General features: G+C 36.8%; 1 protein-coding gene across 1 annotated transcript in view; it reads left to right on the forward strand.

Annotated features, from left to right (window-relative positions):
* The window catches only part of NDUFS4 (NADH:ubiquinone oxidoreductase subunit S4), a 47,916-nt gene extending 40,664 nt beyond the window's left edge, over positions 1 to 7,252 (forward strand). The window contains exons 4-5 of the mRNA XM_005490663.3: positions 2,704 to 2,777; positions 7,044 to 7,252. Coding sequence (XP_005490720.1) covers positions 2,704 to 2,777; positions 7,044 to 7,147 — 178 coding nt within the window. The 3' untranslated portion in view covers positions 7,148 to 7,252. The remainder of the gene's footprint in view (positions 1 to 2,703; positions 2,778 to 7,043) is intronic.
* Positions 7,253 to 23,049: the final 15,797 nt, after the last annotated feature.

Raw genomic sequence — 23,049 nt, forward strand, 5'->3', positions numbered from 1 at the left:
TTTTAAACTTCAGAAAGAGTACTGTGTGTACTGAGAATATCTGGTTGCTGCCATGTTAGCTCTTATCATCGAATATCACAAAATGTTATGAAAAAAACTGTAAAACCTTAAACATGAAATAATTTCAGGATGCGTTTTTTTAAGATGTATTAACATTCCAAATCCAGTCACAGAATTTTTTATATATATATATAACAGAATGTATCCAGAAATTTAGTTCAAAATAACTCTGAAATTAAGTCTTCCTGTTGCATTGATTTCTCATAAAAATTTGAGAAGGCTCTACATATGTTTTTATTCTGGGGTAGGGAAAGGAATTTCTCATGGGTAAGCAGGCTCCAGGTAAGATTAAAAAAAAGTGCTCCATTGAGAATCAATGCTAGTAGGTTAAAGGTTTTGTAAATTAGTTTGTATCCATTCATTTTTAAGGCATGCTTCTGAAAACTGTTAGTGTACTAACTCTAGTAACTCTGGTGTTACCATTCGACACCCAAAAATACCCAAGAAGAGTTTCTTCCACTGAGATTTAATTTCTGCAAAAAACATCTCACAGACAGTTTTCCATTTACTTTTGAATAATGTAATGAGATTAGTGGGTAAGAGCTCTCTAGGGTCTATTTGTTAAAGCCCTTTTTTGTCTGAACTCCATGTACTTGAATATATTGGAAAGACCTGTAAGTCTTTCCTAAATTTCTGTCATTTTGCAGTCTTATTTGGGGCTGGAGGTTTTTTGCACTTGTTTCTTGGCTATTTCAGCTTTTTTAAAGTGAAAATTATCCAGTTACAGATCTAAGTAAAATGGACCCATGGCATGGTTTTTTTTGTAGTTGGGAGGTTTCATTATGAGAATGGCTAAATATATTTCTTGGGTACACCTTTTAATTTAAAACTGTAAACGAAAAAATGTGGGAAGTGTGAAGTTTTCGTTGTATGAGATCTCATAGGAGAACAAAACATGGAATCCTAATTTTCAGTGATTGATAGAACAAATGGGGATAGGCATGGGAAATTCTGCAACACTGGTACTGCTGACACTATTGGGACGTCATTCTGGACATCCTGAAATGCAGTTTTCTCACACAGATAGCTCATTTATGGAAATAAATCAGAAACCTATTTAGATTGAATGAAAGATGATTGCACTTTAAACAGAACTAATAATGTCTGCACAGTTCTCATTTCCCAACTGCCTCTGTCCTGGAAGGCTTTTGCCATATTTGCTGTTCTGAACAGGCACTGGTCCCTCACCACACTTCAGACCTAAATCTTCTTTGTTCCTTTTTAGCAGTGTTGAAAAGATTTTTCCAGCCCCAATTATGGAAGGGAATAACAATAAGCAGAAGTTGTCACAATATTGCAGTATGCTGGGGCCACTTAGTTCACCACTGGTCATGTCATCAACTAATTCTTAGTTCTTAATTCACTTAGATGCTGTTATAAGAGAAATCTTTAAATATCTTTAAGAGAACCTATCCGCAGTGGCTTGCAAAAGTGTAATTTCTGTCTTTATCCTAGGTTTGTTTGTTTGTTCGCTTGTTGTGTGGTTTTTGTTTATTTGTTTCTGATTTTTTTATTGGGGAATATATTGGATATGTAGTGAACTCCATTTTTCCATGTGTACATGAGATAAAATTACACTGTTGTCTTTGCTGGAAGCGAGATTCCCCCTTTTCCCCTCCCCCTTCTCCAGTCACAGGCTTTGCCCTTTATTGTAGAGAGTTCAGTGTATCTTCGGTCTTTTCTCTTCATTTATCCTTCTAGCTTCAAAGAGAGAACAGTTGAGAGGCAGCTCCTTCAATAGTTTGTTTCAATTTGGTCGTCTTTCCAGTTGTCTCCCAGGCTCATAGGCAGTGTTGTCACAGGGAGGTTTTATCTGTCTTTGTTTTGCTACAACCAGTATCTAATTTATTTAAGAGTTAGAACTCTTCTTCTTTTTTTCCCCCATTCTTTGTCATTGTTCGTAAATTGAGCTTTTATAGCAACAAATAAGGCAATTTTGTGTTTTCACTGAGAATTTAATTTGTTCCAAAAACCTTTATGGTCCTTCATTCATGCAGTTGAGGAATAGCTGGTCATCTAAAACAAACTACTATGTAATTACTTAGCTAGCTGTTTGCATTTTGGAGCTTCATTTTCAGTTGTGGCCTGTGATCTGCTTGCTGTGTAGAAATGATTTGTGGGGGTCATGTGACCTCCGCTAAAGCAGTACTCTCAATATTTTTTTAATGTGCTTTTCAGTTTCTGGTTAGTTCCTTCTCTCCTCACTTCAGTATTCTGTTCTTTTCTGTCCAAGATTATTCTTCGCCTAACTATTCTACAGACACTTGGTCTCCTTGAAATGTTCAGAATTACTTTAGACCTCCTGATCTTACAAAAAGAAAGGAATTTTGTAGATTTAAACTAAAGAGTCTCGCAGAGCACTTCCTATAACCTCAGCAAGTGGTTAGACGGGTGTGTCTAACAACCCAATTAATTTTTGCAAGTAGCTGTGAGGGAAGTCTAATGCACTGAAAGAGTAAAACAATACTTTGCCAAAAGTAAGTGTTGACCCTGAAGATAATTTTTAGAAGTCTGTTGAATAGTTTTATGAGTTGGCATACTACTGTGAGCTGTGTAATACAGTATTTGATTTAACATTTGACATACAGATGCAATCTTTTTCTATTTCCAGTACACCTAAAATTGTCATCTGTTTACTTACAGAGCTGACCCTTTATCCAACATGGTTCTTACTTTCTCTACTAAAGAAGATGCCATTTCTTTTGCTGAAAAAAATGGTATGTATTGTATGTATGGGCCATGAGAGGTTCATCCTTCCATAGGCAATCTTGATCTCAAAGTATTAACAATAGAATAAGTACAGGATAAAGTACCTTCCCTCTTTTCTGCAGAGTTGGTAAACTAGCGTTCTACATGGGGAGGAGGAAAATGAAAAGGGAGGATATTTCCAGGGGTATTGAAGGCATTGACTTTAGACTTTCCACTGTCTAGAAAGGTGTTTCGGCCATTAGTATTATTAATATTGAAATGTAATATTAATGTTAAAATTGTTTTGCACCTGTCTCTGCTTTAAATGAGAGCTGAATCAGAGCTTGCTCAGGTCTTGGAGGAAAGTTAAATACTTCAGGTGTATCCCAGGGTTGGTGTTCCAGCTGCATGGTGGTGTGATCTTTGCCTGAAGGTTTAACATGAGCATCTCAGTTCTTACTAAGGAAAACTGTCAGAGGTCCTGTGAATGTTTGATAATAAAAAAAAACAGAATTAAATTATTACCATGTAAGCATCTTGGACTTCATTTTTGGCTATATTGTAGCATAGATTTATTGTAGAAGAAACCCAAGAGGATCATCAAATCCAACTCACTGCTCCTCACATGACTACCTCAAAGGAAACCATGTGACTAAAAGCGTCACTCCAATGTTGAGCTCTGAGAAACTTAGTGTTCTGGTCACTTCCCTGGGAAGCCTGTTCCCATGACCACACTCTCTCTGTGAATAAGGTTTTCCTATTGTTGAGTCTGGGCTTGCCCAGAAGCAGTTTCATTCTATTCCTTGTGTCCTGTCTCTGGTCACCAGAGGGGAGATGAGCACATCCCCTCGCTGCTCCCCATGAGGAACCTGTAGATTTAGGATGTTACACCTAACTCTGCCCAGCATTAGAGTCTAAACACATACGCTTGGTGATTATTCTTATTTGTGAAAAAGACAGTAGAAAAGCCAGTATAATTACTTAATAGTTATTAAGGCAATGTTATATCACAGGGAATTTATCTGTAAACTTAGTTAGGCTTGTATTTCCTGACAGAATGAAGGTACCACAAACCATACCCATAATCTCAGCCTTTTGAATATTCAGCAGTCCTTTTTTCTGTTAGCATGAATTTTTTGCTTCTCTCTTTTCTTTTTCTTTTTTTCTTCTTTTAAATCAACTTCATTTTCCTTAAAAAGGTTAGCTTGATGCTTAGTCCCTGTGGATGTGAAGGTGATTAATTACATTGAGATAAAGCCAGGAATAAGGCACATGAAGTGTAAGGTTCTTCAAAAGTCTTCCCTGTGGTGTGCAGCTTTCAACTGTATTTAGGCTGGGGTAAATAGTAAAGTTCCTTGGCCAGACCAAATTATGCAAAGTTGTTAGAGGTTGATATTATGCATCACAAACATGGTAAGTCCTTTAGCCTGTGCATCTAAGAAACGAAACCATTTAAAGTTCAATTTACTTGCACTTTTTAATAGCAAAAGGTAGAATATAATTTGTCTGTTCCTCTTTAAGTGGAAAATTTTTTGGCTTAGTACTAATTTTATTGAAAATTAGGTTCTATTATCTAAGAAGTGGATAGGATCACATTTGCATTGGATAACCTGTGCAATTTTATTAGTGTATTTTACTGTTTTATGAACAAATGAAATTTGGGAGAATTTGGCACTATGTTCCTGTATTGTTCATATTATTTCTTGAACAATTCAGCATATAGGAGAAAAAAAATTATTGTAATGACCTGCTTATGTCATCTCTTTGTAGATGATATGTTTTATCTTTTCAAAATGCAGACTAAGTAAAATGCATTTGTTCACTGTAGAAAGTTTATGCCTTCCCTGAGTTAGAAATTACTCCATTGTGCATGAAACCAACTAAACTAAGGCTATGACTTGGTATTAATATTAGTAGTTCAATATTCACTTAGCTTGCACTTCTAATTTTACCATAATTGAGATGCACTGTACTTTTCTGTAGACACTGACTTGCCTAACTTTTAATTTCATTTTTCATTTATGTGTATGATATGTGCATAGTATTTTCTGTAGTGATAGCTTCAATATCATGTGTAGCTAGAAATACAAATTTTACATTATTTAGTTCTGCTTTTTAAGAGACATTAGAAATTTAGGCAGACATTTACACTGGAAGTTAGCTTCATAACCAAGATAGTATTGAGACATAGCTATGTCTAGGAACACAAATAACTACCTCTCCCTGTGGCTCCTGTGTGAACCGCACAAATATTCCATGACAAAATTCCTTAAGAACCTGGAATGTAATTTCTGAAAATTCTAGATATTGCAGGTTATTTTGGTACAGTTAGTAAACTTAAGAGTTCTTTCTCACCTAACAACTTAAGAAGATTTCTTTCTGCCTGCCCCATCTGATGTGTTTTCTAATGTTGGAGTAGCAGCACTGGATACAGTAACAGGAGACATTGCTGTCCAAAATTACAGTTGAGGATGGTCTGAGTTCTAGGCAAGGAGGTAACATTTTTAATTGGAAGAAATGAAAAATTCTGACTGTTGACCTAATTTTTTTCCCTGTCTGAATCACTGAAGCAATTGTTTAAAAACATACAGCTTAAGTAACAAGGATGGAGAGTTTTTCTACTCCACAGTAACCTTTAGTCAGGTGGTGAGGGTGTTCTTCCAGAGAAGGTGAAATCTGCTTTCTGTCTACTTGGCTTGTATAGCAGCGCTCTGGGCAAGAGTCACTTCCCCCAGCATTCTGGTATTTTTATAAAAGTGACCTCTGCTCTCTGTTGTGAACACCTCAAAATGCTGGTCTGAAGGAGTCTGTTCCAAAGAATGGTGGCCTCTTGCAGTCATTAGTTACGTGTAACTGACTTTATGCATTTTGGCTATCTGTGGCAGTGCAAGTCATTGTGCTGGCAGTTGCAAATCTCTTTTAGAGGCACTCGGCCCCTCTCCATCTGGTGTATAAAAAGATGAAGCAATACCTTGGGGCTGTAGATTCCATTCCAGCAGCCAAGTGTCTCAATGTTAGGTGTTACAATGTTGAATGTTGCAACACTGAAGTCTGTCTCTGGATCTAGTTCTGGCTGTTTACTCAAGCTTATATTTTTTAATCACAACAGGAGGCAAAAGCCAGTGTTTTCACAGATGGAAAGAATATGTTTTTAAAGTCCCTGTTCAGTGTTTCTTACAGAGAATAGTTAACTTGGAAATTAACACTGATTGAGGCTGATAAACATGAAGAAAATGTTTATGTGACGTTTGTGAATACGCAAAATTGATGCAGTGACTTGACAACTTGTGTATCTTACAGAATATTTTGATGTGTAGCTGTATCTTGACTGTTTACTGCGAGCACCTTAAGTATAAAAATTCAGATATATGTTAAGAATTTTAGGGCTTGCAAGTTTCAGTTTTAAAACCAAGTAAAGTAGTGTCTTATGAGTATCACTTAAAACTGCATATTTAACCACTTCTGGCTTCAACAGAAGTATCTCAACTTTGAGTGAAATACTGCAGCTAAAGAGACCAAACTTCGGAATACTGAGTGCTGCCCTGGCAACTTTCCAGGCACCTGGAGACTGCAATCAATTTGCATTTTGATTTACATAAACACTAATGTCTCCACCTCCTCTTTTCTGACATTTTTAAGCATTTCTCTTGCTTAACTATCGCATAATTTACTTGTCTTCTATCACTTAATTCCCTTTTCTTTTTACTCCTAATTTTTTATGTTCTTATAAAAAATGTTAAGTATTAAAGTCCTTTAAAATGTTAAGTATTAAACTCCTTACTAATGTTGAAGTTTTTTTCTTTGCTTTTTAGTTTTTTTGGTCCTCCCTCCCACCCTTCTTTTTTTATCAGCTTTCCAAGGTCTCCATTGTCTCCTAGCCTTTGATAATGAGCTTTTGTATGTTATTTTATGGCATATGTCTTCTTACCTTCTTCTTTTCCTGTGCCAACATGCACAGAGCCTTAGTGCTCCTGTGTGCTGTAGAATAGTGTGCCATGAACTTATAGGACAGTCAATCTTCCCTGTTGAGCTTTTCATTGAAGACTGTCAGGTTTTTTTGCATGGAGGTCGGTGGTATGGTCAAGTCTTGCCATCTCACAGAATGGTCATTTGCCACATTTATGGCATTTTATTATTCTCTGTTGCCAACTAGAAAGGAACAGATTAGTGGGTGCCTACATTGAAAAAACATACTAAAGTTAAAGCCTTTAAGTCGGATCTGCTGTATATTGTATGCTGAGGATATAATTCTTGTTCTTTCTTGTCTCACCCTGCCATCACCCCATAACCTCTAGGCTGGAGTTATGATGTTGAAGAGAAGAAGATGCCAAAACCTAAATCCAAGTCTTATGGTGCAAATTTTTCTTGGAACAAAAGAACAAGAGTGTCTACAAAATAGGTTGGCATTGGGTGTGTGACTGTGAATAAAGTCAGCTGTGCTGTATTTATAGTCCATGTATAATACATCTCTTAATCTCCTAATAAATTTGACCTTTAAACTGCAGATGCATCTTGTGATGTCTATTTAAAATGGTTTTCATATCTCCAATTGAACCTGTTACAAACTTCCCTATAAATAGAGGAGATTTGAAGTGTTCTTACTTCTAAAAACTTGCTGTACATTCCTCTCAAAAGGAATGTTTGAAATCAGCTGCAACTTTAGAGGTTATGATTGATCTTTGATGGTAATTTTATATCTACTATCCTGTTTAAACTTCTGAAGTTTAACAAGTTCAGTAAGCTTTGCATAGACAAAGTCTTTCAATAAAAGCTGTGGTTTTTTCTTTCTATGCAAGACAGTGTTGGCAGTTGAAGAGCAAAGGGTGGGTATAACTCAAGACTCTTCTGTATAGATGTGTATTATATAACTCTTTTCCGCTGAAATTAATACTGTCATTATTCCAGAAGCATTCATGACTGGAATAGAAAGCACTGGGTTTTGTTTTGCTTATGGAGCAAATTAAAAGTTTAGTCTGAAAGATTGATTATAGTTGTTTTTCTGTGATATTCTAGAGAAGTGAAACTAAGCCAGTTAAACATTCACAAATGAAGTCAGAATACTTGAGTGCCTCACACAGTATCAGCTTATACTAATTACATAATTACAGTTCTGGGTATTTTATTGCTGGTTACATGTTTATCTGAATTGAGGTTTCCTGTTGCTTAACAGGAGATGTGGGTGATAGCATCTCAGCCTTAACAGCAAGTATATATTGTACACTCAATTTGTCTTCAATGGTATTAAATTATTAGTTTTAAAAGTGCATAATGTTATATTTGAAATCTTTGTTTACATATCTTTGGCTGTTGCTTTATCTGCTTTAACTTAACAAGTTATGGCATTGGCACATGATCAGTAAAACATTTTAAAAATGGGGGATTGTACACCTTTTTGCTATGCAACTGAAAGTTTTATCCCAGCTGTCACAAAAGATACAGTGAAATAGCTCTCTCCACATAGACCTAAGTAATGGTGTGAGTGCTGTGTTAGATTTTAATGAAAAGAAGGCATAAAACTATCTTGTATTGCCCAGGTTTTATTATTATATTGTGTATTCTTGTTTTAGTTTTAACCAGCTCCCTATATGCTGGCTAGCATTTGTGTAAGGCATTAGTCCTGACCCAGTTTCAGCATAATCAACCAGCTGGAGGAAGTTGCTATTTTCCTATCACAGACAAAAGCTGTTATTCCAACTCATCTTCTGTTGAATTTTGAATGCTGCATTTTGCAGTGGAGCCTGAAGTCCTCCAGGAATGCCAAAGTGCACCAAACTGGAATCTTAACAGCCAGAATCTACTGCATCTTTTTGTATTCCAGCTCAGCTTAATATGCTTGTTTTACAAAGAAGACAGTAAAAGCAAAAGCCATTCATTGGAGTGTTTTTCTTCTGTTTTTTTCCAAGTAAAGAGCAGCAAGTTCTTAATTTAATGATCTTCAAGCATGATCAGATTATCAAAGTAAGAAATCCACGCAGCTTGGTTTTTGAAATTACATGGTCTGTGGAATTGACTGATAAGTGTTAGATACCTAGCATTATCTTTGGACCCCTAATTAGTGAAATTGCTGTCTGTCAATTTAGACTTCTCATAACTAAAACCAGTTTCATATAAAGCACAGTTTCTTATTTCTTTGTTTCTCCTGGAAAGATAGTGTAAATACTTAAAAGGAGAATTTGATAGATCTCCTTTTAAGGAAGAAATCTTTTTGTTTGTTTCTTTTTTATGATTGTGTATAATTCATGCCACCTTGAAGTCTTTAAGTTGTATTTGAGCCCTGATCTTCTTTTCCCTTGATAATTTTCCTAGGACTTGGATTTTTTGATCCTGTTGCATAGTTTAAGAATGACCGTGGTGACAGTGGAAATAGAATTGATTGTAGTCACTTCAGTCTTCAAACCTGAGTGGTACTACTGAGGGCAGTACTCCTGAGTACTAGTACTGACCTTGGAAAGGATCAGTTGCAACAAGAATATATTTTAGAGATCAGAAGTTGTATTAGATACTAAACTTCTTTACTCTTTCATTCATTTACAAAATTATTATAACTCTAGGCTGGAACTGAAAATTGTACATGATTTGAGTGTCTTTAGTTAAGTACCTTCTGAAGTGACTATTTGATAGGTGAACTCCAGCTTCTACTTTACTCCACAATGTGTTGGGATAAGTAAAATTGCTCCTGAACTTTGAATTCGTCAAAAGGCACAACAAGTAAACTACCATAATTAGTCATTTATGATGAATGAGATTAGCAGTTCATGTGAAGGAGAATTAGAATGTTGAATGAGATTACAAATTCACTTTGGTGGTAGATTTGGCTGTGCTGCATCTAAGCTTTTAATGGGAGGAATATTTGAAACCTGTGAAAGTAAAAAGATCATTACTGAGTAAAGAAAAAGTGTAAAGCTCACAAGTAGACTGAATATGTTCTTTACCCAGTGAGATTTGTTTGCAGGTCACATGTCTTGCCACCTTACATGGAAATAGCAAAAGAATGTTAAAGAATTACTAGGCAGTTGCAGTATTACAGAGAAATTACCTCAGATGTTACATTTACATTCTTTCACTGAGCTGTTTTAGAATTGAGGTGTTTTCCTTCCAGTTTTGTAGCTTCCATTATTGTGGAAAGCCCTGTGCAAAGAGTGGGCTGATCTGAAGTATTTTTACGCTTTGGCTTCGGTAGTTATGTTGTGTGAAGTACTGGAGGCAGTATGCTGCTGCTAGAGACAAAGTCCTTTCCCATTTCTAGCAAATTGTTCCACAGAGCCGCCAGTTTTCTGAAAAAGGCTTATTATCTGTCATTGCTGTCTCAGCCAGCATATCATAATGAGTTTTGGATTATTCCTGTCAAGTCTTGGTGAAAGTTCCTTCTTCAAAGAAACAAGCAGCATCACAATATCTTTCCTCCCATATGCTACTACTTTTTACTCCCATCAACTCTATAAGGTATGTGGTATATGAAACGGGGTGCAAAATAGTTTTGAATTGGTATTAAAATGTTGATTTCAGTGGATGTAAAATAACTGATTCTTCACATCCATGTTCATCATGAGGGAAGGTAAACAGGTTCCTGTCGTGAATGCCTCCTGCACAAAAAGTGAAAAAGTGAATTTAACACCTTTTAGGACAAGTTGATTAGAATAAGTACAAATAAGTTGATTAGAATAAGAAGTAACTGAAATTTGAAACTGTGTAGCTATATCTTACGGTTTAAACATTATTCTTAAAAGTCTCATCTGAATAACAGGTGACATAGTTTGGGGTTTTTTGTTTATTGGGTTTTCTTTCATTCCTCCCTACACCTCGAAAAACTCTAATTATTTTCACATTCTTCATTGCAGTTGATGATTATGGTGCAGGATGATTTGAGTAGTTAATTTGATTTACAGAGGGCTTTCAGAAGGCTCTTGCAAAGTTACAGAGAAATAACACACCTGAAGATGTAAGTATCTTTTTTTGAGGAGCAAATTTCTTAACATGGAGGAGAGAGGATTGAGGATTAATATGGGTGGCCTCTAAAATCACAAGTAATCCAGGGAAAACTGTATCATTCACCAGCTTTTAAACAAGTACATCAACAATCTCATGAGGATAAGTGTGTTTTCACATAGCAGATTTTGAAATTCATTGGGAATTTTTTGACTGCCAAAACTAGCTTTACACTAGATACAATACAAAAAATGCATGCTATAAAAATCTGCATTAAATATAAAATAGTATCCTGATTAGTAAAATCCCTGACCTAAACATGCTGCAGCTAGGAAAGTATCCTAGAGTATCCTGGATCCTTGGAGTGTATCCCTGTTTTTATCAACCGCTGCCGAAGCTGGGTTTGTTCACGTGTCTATCCTGATCTGGCTCAGAATGGATATTGTTTGTACTGTTTGCCAGTATGGTGTTCCAACATTGTATGCTGTTGTGTTTTCTCAGTGTTTTGTGATAATTAAATACATCCCTCTTACTGAAGAAATTACCACAAACATTTCCCACTTTGAAGCTGAACAGCATCCACTGTTGACCATATTGATCTTTAGTGATCATCACATTTCTTAAATGAATACCTACATGTAACCAAATTCCACTGATTCAAGAGTATTCTCTAGGACTTCAGAAATACTTAAATGAAGATTCATATAAAATTTTCGTCCTAAAACATTCTGATAAAACAATGGCTAGTCTTGATAAATAACTACAATTATTCTTGAAAATGTCATTTAGAAGACGTGAAGAAAACTGTTTATTCTGGTACTGTGCCTATAAATACTGGAAGATATTTTAATTTCTCTGTTATTAGGTAGAGAAAATGAGAAAATTCTTAGCATGTCTATCAAGTAAAGCAGTTGTCTTCTGGCATGCCTTGGTTGTCTGTTACAGGAATATGTATGCAAAGTTGTAGTCAGTCTACTGAGATGATTTCTATAATTGAATGCAAGCTTGTCATTGCTGCCTTCTTCCTTAACCAGCTAAGGGAAGTTAAACATCAAACTGAGAAGCACTGTAAATTTAAAACCAGGACACACTTCTTATTGCAAACAGTCCCTACTAAATTCTGTGCTTATTCCTGCACCTTTTTTGGATCAGTTCTTGGATGCTTCACTATTTTTGTTTACATGATCCAGTGTTGCTGCCAAATAGTTCTGTCAAAATTACAGTCTGCTCATGAATGAAATTTATTTTTGCTTTCTTACCCTTTCCCCCACCTGACCACTTTTATTGCTTCACCTGGGATGTCTGCACAGTGCTTGAGAAAATATTTCTGGATATGACTGGAGAAATGCTGCAGTGCTCTTGACATTTCAGAATATCTTGTTCATTACTCTGTTGCATGGAACATTCAGGTTTTAGTTTTCCAGTGGTGCATTTTTTGGTTTTCAGTTTATTATTGGGATATGATAGCAATGTTCCTTTACCAGTCAACACCATAAAGTACAGCATTCAGACACGTAAAATACCCAATTTCTAGAACAGGCATAAAATGTCATCACAATCTAAGGAGCTTCACAGAGACACTACAAAATAAATTACTAAATGTGAGGGGGAGGAAGTGGGGGGTAATTTCTGATTTCTAATTATTCTTAGTTTGCAACTGCTGTTTGCAGTTATGCATAAAGCAAAGCTGGAGTAAAAGATACGTGTGCCTCAGAATACTGAACCACAGCATTGAGAATGCACAGTAACTGAATTCCACAGGCTGCGCTTGCAAAGGTGCAATAACTACCTAAGTAAAATGATTTTTTAAAAATTACTTAAAATAACTAGGCTATAAGAAATCAAAACTTGCTACTGTTAATATAATCCAAATTTTAAAAATAAAAGTAAATTGGAAACAACTTTGTTGCAGCCCATCACTGTAACTTGGAGTAAAATTGCAAATCCACAATCTTAGAGTATCTGTTTTAAAATGAGGTGAAGTGAGAATTGCCCACCTGTTCACAATATGAGGATATTTGCACATACTCAAAATATGAGGAACTTACTGGGTTCCTTTAGTAGCTGGTGGATTTAGACTAATTTAGCTGATGCAGAAATCTGAATAGGTAAAATGCATGGAGCTATAGAAATACCTTCTTGTCTGTTGCTGTGGGTGTGATGTGAATGAATGTTAAAAGTGCATGTCTCAAAAGAGAGACTAAACAAGTTGTTTGGGGGGGAAAAAAAACCCCAAGGGTTTTTAAACACATAGCAGCCACCTTCAGCATAGAATTCCCTAAAGCACAAATGGCTGAAGGGTGTCGGAATAAGCAAAGGAACACGACTCAGCAGGCATCCCTGCAAAGCTAGACAGCTGTCTACATTTGCTCCCCTTCTGAAACAGGACCTGAGCTAGACAGATCCACCGTAACCACCTTTTGTTCTTACATGACTATAAACAGAGATCAGTTAAATGACTGCCATCTCAGGTGTAAACACCTGAAGTTCAGTCATCAATACCACTCTTCATGTCTGAGAGATAATTAATGTCTGTTGAATTAAATATTATCTGAGTGATGATTAAACTGTTGGATTCATATCTCTATATCTGAAATTCCATGCTTTGCACAGCTTAGGGTTGAATTACATATTTTTATTTTGTTGTATTATGTCAAGTTCCTTCAGGTTTTTATCTTGCCTGTTTAAAAAATGATGGCTGAAGCATCCTCTGCTGTTACTAAGAATAGCTAAGAAATTATTTTTTGCTTTTTTCTTTCCTCCAGACTAGTAGTTTAGTTTGGTGTCAAAGTCCTGCCTATGTCTCGAAATTCCATATGCTTTCTGAATGAGGCATAGATGCTACCAGTCAGTGCAACAGAGGCATGGAAAAAGTTGGGTGTAGTCAGTTCTGTTCAGGTACCCTCAAAAAAAGAGTCTTCACATCAGTGCCTATCTTCAGATTTCAGGCTGATTAGGAAGTAAGAAGAGAGAAATTTCAGACCCAATGTTTGAAATCAAGTCTTTATTTTCCTGAAGAGAGCCAGAAGACCAGAAGAAAGATAATATAGGAATTTCTTTCCAGGAAGGGCAGATGATTTACTTTACAATCTGGTATTATTTGAAAAAAAAAAAGCCAAGATAATTTTTAGACTCACCTGTGCCTGCTTTCTATACACTGGAAAGCAGGTTATGAGGAAAAGCGGGAAACAAATACAATTACCACTTCTTTTGCTGATTTTTACATGTTAGAACAGGGTAGAAAATAATCAGCACCTGGCTCCACCACCCACCAATCACAGAATGCACCTTAGGAAATTGTTTCAATACCAGGTTTCACTTCTTGCCTCCTTTTCCCACAGTACATGATGGCTTATCTTCAAAGCATTCCCATTTCACTATCTTCAGACAATTTTTTTGCAGGTGGAAAGCAGCTTTTTGTTTTTCCTCAGCTTTGATCGTTACCATATGGTCTTTCATACGTGCTCAGGGTCTCTTTCCAGGTTCACAATTTATTTTTCTCTCACTGGACCATTTTTCTGACCAGTTCTCTATACGAAAAACTACTCAAAGTGATGTGTTCTTGGAAGTATTCTGGGTTCCAGACAGAAACAGTTGTGTCGTGCCAGGGGCATAGATCAGTGGCCTGGCCTGGGGATGAATGTTATCAGGTAGGAGGCCTTATCTCAGAAGAATGTTAACCTAGGACACAAATACCCCATAACAGAAAACAAATGGTGTCACAGAAACAAAAATCCAGTTCTTACTGGCACCTCCTGGGCCTTTTATTCTTTTCCATAGGCATTGCCTTAAAGATTCACAGTCAGTCTTTGAGTGATGTGGTTGTGTGTTCTCTATTCTGCTGCTGTGTTTGCTGGAGTTTGGAATTTCTTTTTTGGCCAGTGGGCTCAGCGTCCCACATTGGTGCACTTAAATGACCTTCACCATCTCCTGAGGGCATTAAATGGCAGTGTAGTCAACTGTCTCATCTGTGATTAGAATTGCTAGTTGTGTCTAGGTTTTTGATTCTTTTAATCTGTAGCATATTGCTAATCTAGTAGCAGGCTAAATCAAAATTAAGTGTTGGTTTTAGGCATCATTTTGATTTTTTTTCTTACCTATTACAGCCCTGCTGTTTGAGTTGTCAGCAATGTAAAAAGTTCTCTGAGTCTTGGCAGCTTGGAAATACTCTGCAAAAAATTAGGTAATATTGGGAAATGTTGATTTGTTGAAATCATTGTGATTTGGGGAAAGATTCAATCTGAAGTAATACTAGTTTTGAAATATTTTGCAGTCTGGGAATGATTTCAGATCAAAACCACTAAACATGCATGAGAGTAGCCAGTAGCAGGAAAATACAGTATCTGGGGAGGTGCAGTTAAGGGTGTGGCACATGCTGCTGCTACAACCCAGGTGAATTCCCTAAATGTTAGGCTACATAATTCCTCTTTTTGCTGACACAATACCCATTTATTTACAGAAATAGGACTGTTCCAGAGAACAATCCTTGACTTGACTGAAACAAAGAAATAGATACTGATGGGATACTTGCTCATCTTGTGTAGGAATGACCCAGGTCTGATTTGAAGCCAGAACTTCAGTTGTGGATATTAATGTCTCCTAGGAAACTGCTATGGCTGTTAATGGCTGTAGTTTATTTCTGTCTTACTATTTTTCTGTTTTTCTTTGCAAGGAACTTCAAAAGCTCCAGGTTTTATTTCCAGACAAGGTCCTCAGGGATAATATTTCCCCACCCACTTGTAATTAATTTAGAGTATCTTCTTTGCCAGATCACAGACAGAATATGCTGCCTCACAATTCTCTGCCAAAATCTTGGCTTAGAAAGAAAAAGAAATCCAATTTCTAACCCCATCTTACTGAAGTGAATTTGTAAACTTTGGCTGTCAGAGCATCAATAGCAATCAGTTAAACTTGCTTCAATTTTAAAGAAGTCCCTGGGCAATAATAACCTGAATCTGAGAATATTTAATCATGTGACATGGGGTGCATTTGTTTCTCTTGAAGCCAAATTTTGTCTTTGTTATGTGCAAGTGTTTCTGGCCTGGCATCCTGGTTCAGAGACTAAAACATTCTAGCATATCAGGTGGAACAGTCTTCTTGCAGTATATATAAGGCTGTTCTCACAACCTTCACCTGCAGTGATGCTGATAAAAAGATTTGCAATCTTTCGTTCATCCAAATAAGCTCTCCTGCTGTTTCCCTGAGTAGTCTGAGCAAGTTTAAAGGTTTCTTTGTGCTTAATTTAGCAGCTATTAGTCCAGCTTCTTATAGTCTCAAAAGCATTACTGTGTGTACATTCTGCAGTTATTGAGTCCTTAATGTACTTAGCATTACAGGTGAAATGTACAAGGACTGGTTTTTAACTCTTTTTGTTTCTTAAATCTTTGTGTGAATATATAATTCTTCATGAGCATTTTGATTCGACTTTTTGAAAACCAAGAGAAGTTCACCTTTCCTTAATTCCAAACAAAATTTCTCCTTAAAGCAGTTGTAGTTTTTTATGTCAATAACCTTTCCTTAATTCCAAACAAAATTTCTCTTTAAGGCAGTGGTAGTTTTTTATGTCAATAACTTCATTACTATTAAGAAGATCTCTCCTCTGAAGACAATCTGAGAGAGTCAGGGCTGCACAGTCTGGAGAAAACCTTGGGAATACCTTAGAACAGCCTTCCAGTACCTAAAGGGAGCCTACAGGAAAGCTGGTGAAGCACTTTTCACATGGGTGTGTAATGATTGGACAAAGGGACATTACTTCAAACAGAAAAAGAGTAGGCTTAGATTGAATATTTGGAAAAAATTCATTACTCTGAGGGTTGCCTGGAGAGGTTGTGGCTGCCCCATTCCTGGAGGGGTTAAATACCAGACTGGATGGGACTTCGAGCAGCCTGGTCTAGTGAAAGCTGTACTGGCAGGGTTGGAACTAGATGATCTTTAATGTCCCTTCTAACCCAAACCATTCTATGGTTAGAACACTTTACAGTTATTTGGATCTTATTAAAATATTCCCAGCCCTGATTGAGGTGACTGGCTTTGTTGAAAGAGAGAAAGAACAAACCATTTTGCAAGCAGTACTACAGATTTTCTCCCAAAATGAACCCATATGGATTGCTAACTCAAATACTCTATGTAACAGATAGCTAAATGAGAACCTTCTCCCCAGTCAGATAAAGATTTACTTCATAAAAGCTTCTGCAACTTCTTTTGGAAATATTCCCATCTTTGGAGTATGCACTATGCCACCTGTTTATGTATTTATGAAACGCTGCTCCCTGCGGGACAAGTCTGGGTTGTATGCTTATTTTGATAAAGCACTACTTTAATCTTCAGACACTAAGTAATTACCTCCTGCTAATGAAGTTATGTCCAGAAGTAGAATATATTATACCTTTTCCCTCTCATTTCAATTTCCCCAAATTAACTGCTCATTGTATTGTATACATGTAGGCAGCATGCTGCTATTTCAAAGCTTTAAACAGAATTATAAACGAAGGAGATATCTGGGACTCCACTGAAGACCATCTAACAACTCAGGACAAAGTATTCTGTCTGTGCATTTGTGGCATGTGTGCAACAGGTGAAGAGTCACTGCACAAACTGGTGCTATAAAACAGTGATCATCAGAGCTACAGTGGAGTGTCCTTAGAGTGAGTGAGTGTGTGTTTGTGTGTTTCACTGTTGGTACCTTGCAGATGCTAATCCAGTGATAGGAAGTGATGTTTGTCATCCAGCTAAATAAACATTGAAATGCTGCTTAATCAAATAAGCTTATGTTCAGATGTTTCCCTAAGGGTGTCCAACTGGTTTGATGTCTGCATACTGTTAGCCAGCTCTTGGTATTCTCTCTACATCCCATCCCATTTTATCCACAGCTGAGCTGTAATTCCAAGTAGATGATATCATAATAACAACTAAGGATGCATAAATTACTGTTCTTTCTGGGATCTTCACAAGTCTGCTTAGTGAATGGACATCATATTAGTTCCAGCAGGGTGGTTCAGAGAAGTTTCCCAAGACTGATCCTTTCTTGAATAACTGTTCTGGTTAGTCAGTATGTTCAACAGAAAATTCGTAATATATTGTGAAGTGTTTTTAGCTCTGGAATTTCTTACGTTCAAGGGAAAATAGGATTTCCTTTTGCTATGTGTGTGGCAGCATCATCAAGGTGCTGATGAATACATAGAATGAGCTGAGTTAATAGAAGTGACTGTTCTTCCTCCAAAAAATGTCTCACTCATCATAAATCTAATTGTAGAACTAAAGGTTGACTTTATACATCTGGAAGCAATAAAAGAAGTGGCCTGTACTCTCCAAGTGTCAAGACAAAGGATAGGAGGTGGTGAATGACATCTTAGAAAGCTGAGCAGGGACCCTACTTCACATTGTCCAATCTTTTACATTGCTTTCAGAATGGTACCAGAAAATATCAGTGATAAGTAAGTTGCTGAGATGTTTTTTATGCCATCTGGCATAGAAGACTATGACTCTGACCTCACATCTTCAAAATCATTCTCCAAAGACCAAATCTGGATAAATTGCCAACATGCCTATATGCTGAATTTAGAATGGAAACATAGATGAAGTGATTATTACAAACCTGCATCCCCAGAAGCTAGAACTTACTCTTCTAACTGATCAATTGGTGAATTAGAGTTTAGGAGATTACAAGAGAATTAAGAGTGCCTACATTACAAAAAACCAAAACATCTCCTCTGCAAACTCCACATTCGCAGAATGTTCAGGCAAAGGACATATGGAGCAGTTCACTATGCTTAAAGTTCCTTAGGGCATCAAACATTTTCCATCTCATCACACTCACAGAGGTTTAACAACTCTTTGGTGAACTTAAATAATGAGAATCACAAGTCTTGAGGGACCTGGAATCAATCACAGCCAGCCATGGATATATATTTTGCTGTTGTCTACAAAAATATCTTCCATAAATGCAGATTCAGTGTAAAGGAAAAACAAGAAGAAACCAAACAAAAAAACCACACTATCTGCCATGGAGGATAATACGTGAGAGTTAAATTGGGAAAATTAAACATGCCACCATTGTCCCAACCATGGCATTAGCAATAGGAGATAATTTTTAAGAGAAACTGCCTAGTCGATCTAGAAAGTAAGCACTGCCTAACCCCATGTATAAAGGCAGAAAACAGACAGGATTGTTAACTCCATTATGAAAACAGGATAGGAACCTCTATGACTACAGATCTGACAATCAAAGTCCTCTTTGGACCTCTTTGATCAGAAGCAGGCAAGGGTTTTTTTTCAATATCATGAAAATACTAGTAAATTCTGCCCCAGTATCCCATCACTTTCTGTGGTCATTTTCTGATGCTTTCAAAGAAAGTAACCCTGTCTACCTTCATTCCCCAAAAGCCAAATTATACACTGAAGGCAAATGTAAATCTGGCCCCTGCAGGTAAACAGCTGGCAGCATTAAAGTATTTAAAACATGGTACAAAAAAGGTGTATGGAAATGCAGTCTCCTTTCAAGGCTCTGCTACAGATACAAGAAGTTAACCACTCAAAGATATAAATCACAAGTTTTAACTTTGAACAACAGGATCACTTCTATCCTGTCATCAAGTCCCATTTACACACTTGTGAGTTGCTAGCATAAAATATTTTATTCCTTGTGGTCATTATTTCAAATGCTACTCCAGAATGGCTTATCTTCAAAACTCTAGTCTTATTTATAGACTAGTTTTATTTATAACCAGTTTATACAACTTTCCACTTAGATGCTTTAACCAATATTCCCTCTCTGGTAAGAGCTTTCTGAATTAAAATAACTAATCAGATTCCTTTTTAGGATTTGATTACAAACTAAGCACATCAAAATCTTTCTTTAATCTCTTCTCAGGCCAATGGCTTGTCATTTGCCAAATCCTTTTGGTAGCCATTGCTTTAATTTCTTTTATACATAAATCATGCCCAATGCAAAGTCAAAACATAACTCAGAATGGGAATTATGATTGGTTGTTGTCATTGAGCTGATGAAACGTGTTTCTGCCACAAAGTGAAGTTAACCCTAACCAGCATTTGATAAGGTATGAAAGATCACAGCCTAAGAATTTTCTCAGAAGTAGAAGGTGTCATAAATTTGGCAGTGACTTGCGAATCAGATTCTGAAGTGGAGAGTCTGGAATACCAGTCTCGTCAATCTGTTAAATGAAGACACTGAAAATTTTCAGCTAAAAACTGGGAAAAATAAATTGCTGCTCTGATTTTTATTGTTAAGGAAGTAATCTGTAACTCATTAACAAGTTGCAATCAAACATGGAATTGATTGAGTAGTTTTTAACTGCCTTCTGATGGCACTGAAGTACTTTGAGTTTAGTAGTTTTATTTCAATGTGTGAGACATGTCCAGAGGCTAGAACAAATAAATACATACATAAATAAAACAGCCATTTAGAGCATTCAAAGTACCGAGGGTAGGTCTCCATTTTCACTTTCTTTATCGAGTTGGTATTTTTTTCCAATAAAATTCTATCATCAGTTGGCCTGAAAGTGTTGTCACCTCTCTCTAGAAACTTTGCCTTATAAACTTCAAAACAGCAAGTAAAGAGTCGACTGAATATAGTCAATAAATAACAAATGGGAGTTGTTTTCCTACTAGAACAGTGCCAGTGGTGATGATTGGTCTACTAGTATTTACTTTCCATTTGCAACACAGTTTGCCAATCTGATGATTATTTGTGTGTAGTCACAAATAAGATAGATGAAGGAGAAAGGGAAGTTATTCATCAGGAGTGCAAACTGCAGTGTGACAGGAGTCAATGTATATCAGGATCGCAACTGTTGAAACAAATGCTGATTTGCTAGGCCCAAATTGTTTAGGAAAGGCAAAGTGTTAATATATTCCTTTGATAGCTTTACTGTTCTGGTCCTTATTTAAGGTCTGAAGAAAGAAATATGCATTATAAAAAGTGTAAACTTTACTTGAAAGCATACTTCCTTAGTCACTTAACAGCAACTTAGAACTAAGAACACCACCATAACTAAATACATAGGTTTCAGTGAAATTAATATTAACAATTCACTTAAAGCATCCAGCTGCCTGTTTCCAGTGGATAAAAGGCTTTACTTTCCTCCACAGCAGTAGCAACAACTTTCTGCTAAAAGAAGCCAAGTACGTAAGCAAAGTAAATTTTCATCAAATTTTCATTCCAATACAGGCAAAGTTCCGGTTTTGTCAGGCTGCCAAACAGTATGTGAGCTTTAACTCGAAATTCCAAAGTTCTGTGACAAAATTTATTCTTTGAACTTGTTAGTTTTTAAAAACTTACAACAGTAATATCCTGAACAGGTTACTATGTACTACATGGCTATTTTAATTAGCTGCTTTACTTTACCGTTCTAGGAGCTTGAAATGCACTGTCATATAATTTCTTGAGGTAGTATTTTTACAGAAGGAGATGCCAGGTGAGATAGGTAGATATTATAGTTTGGATAAGGGAAGGGAAGAGGAACATGGGTGAATGATTAGACTTGATAATCTTGAAAGTCTTTTCCAACCTAAACAATTCTATGAATTGCTGAGACTTGGCTGTGTCCACAAGACATTCCATTCCATCCTGGCATTGAAGTGGATTTGGAAACTACCTCTCAACCAGATGGCATTTGCAGCACTTTTGTTTTGTTTGTGATTTCTTGATACATGTTTTCAAAATTGTTTCAAGAAATCAAATGTTTGCTTATCACAGATGTATTAAACCTGCACATTTCAAAGTTTCATGGTACTGACACTGGCAACTTTGGAAGACAATGAGAAAGAAATGCGTGATGAAGTAGGAATGCACAGAAAAACAATTTTTCTTTTTTAACTGAAATGCAGGGGCTGTTTTTTGCCACAAAATGGTAGGTTAGAGTGTTTCAGTGAAGAGGAAACTATTGCTCCTTGCACAGGAAGAGCTGTTGGAGGGAGATTAATTATCTGAGTTGTCAGAAATAACAACCCTTGGCTATCATATGAAATAGCAGCATACAAACAATGGAAATAAAAAGATAAGAATAAAATGGCAGTGTGTTAGCTAATCAATCCTCTGTGCTCTGCCAAAGTCCCCATTGTCATTAAGGGCAGACTGAATGATTCCAGAAGTGAGACAAAACTGTGCAGATGAAATCCTTAAAAGAGGACATGGCTTGCTGTTCATTGTTGAATGATGGAGTTGCTGCTGTGTTTTTGAACATGGTATCTTAAAGAGCATTCAGAGCTGGTAGACTAAGAGAAAGTGTATTCATCTTGCTGCCTTTACACCATCTGCCAAAATAGCATCTGGCCTAAGCCATTGAGACAGCCCTGCCTTTCAAAACACCAGCAAGCATTATTTTCTTTATGCATTTCATGTGTGATTAAAATGGAGTTGTTGGTACTATGGGCCATGATAACTTCTCAGCAAGCCCCATTCCAGAAAAAGATAGAATGATGCTGTAGTGAAAAACAGACCCTGTGAGTGCTTTCTCCATGGCAGGGAGCAAGACCCATGCTTTCAATCCAGCATGGTAAACCAGTGAATACAAAAAGCAGTATTAACTCAGCTAAGCGCTGGCTGTCACTTGTGTTCTTTTCCACCTGGTGTTTTTTATTGCTGGGTGTATCTGCTGCCTTTGTCATGAGGCATGGCAGAAGCTTATGGCAAGATAAAGTGACCTAAATTACCCAGGCAAGGATCACTCTAAATGTATTTAATTCTTAATGTGAAAGAATCTACATGCCAGTCAACATTATTGTTGTTAAGTACTTGTCAGGTGAACAAGATTAAGAAAAGGTCCATGGCAAAGATCATCCTCGTAAAAAGAGGAATTCACCAATAGCTCTAGGCTGAACAAAATTCCTGTAGGCTGAGCAAACTCAGAACATAGGGTGCCTCTTACCCAGGAGACTGTTCCCAGCAGAGCTCTATAAAGCTTACTCAGTCTTTGACATTGTGCCTCAAATGAAGGCTGTAACCTCGCAGGGGTCTGCAAGAACTGAGGCAACATGTAACACATTTCCATACACTTGGATTTTTTTAAGGCATAAATGTTTCAGCCAGTTGCTCTGCACTGTGCAATAGCCATCTCTGGGGATTTCAGTGGCTGTCCCAGAACTTGCACAGAGGAGCATTAAGCAAGATGTGCACTTCACATTAGGGAGTCAGAAGGTAATGGGTATTTTCTACACTCCAGTGTATAACAACAAATTATCCTCATCCTGATATTATCTGTATAATGAATAGTCTCTTCTCTTCTTGTTTTTTCAGTACTGTTTTTTAAAGCCTCCATTGTCTGACATACTTACTTACTCACAAGTCTACTACAAAACTTCCTGTTGAATGCCCTGCCAGTGTACAAAACCAATACAAGGAGGAGCTTGTCATGGTTT

The sequence above is a fragment of the Zonotrichia albicollis genome, chromosome Z, assembly GCF_047830755.1.
Source record: "Zonotrichia albicollis isolate bZonAlb1 chromosome Z, bZonAlb1.hap1, whole genome shotgun sequence".
Taxonomy (NCBI): domain Eukaryota; kingdom Metazoa; phylum Chordata; class Aves; order Passeriformes; family Passerellidae; genus Zonotrichia; species Zonotrichia albicollis.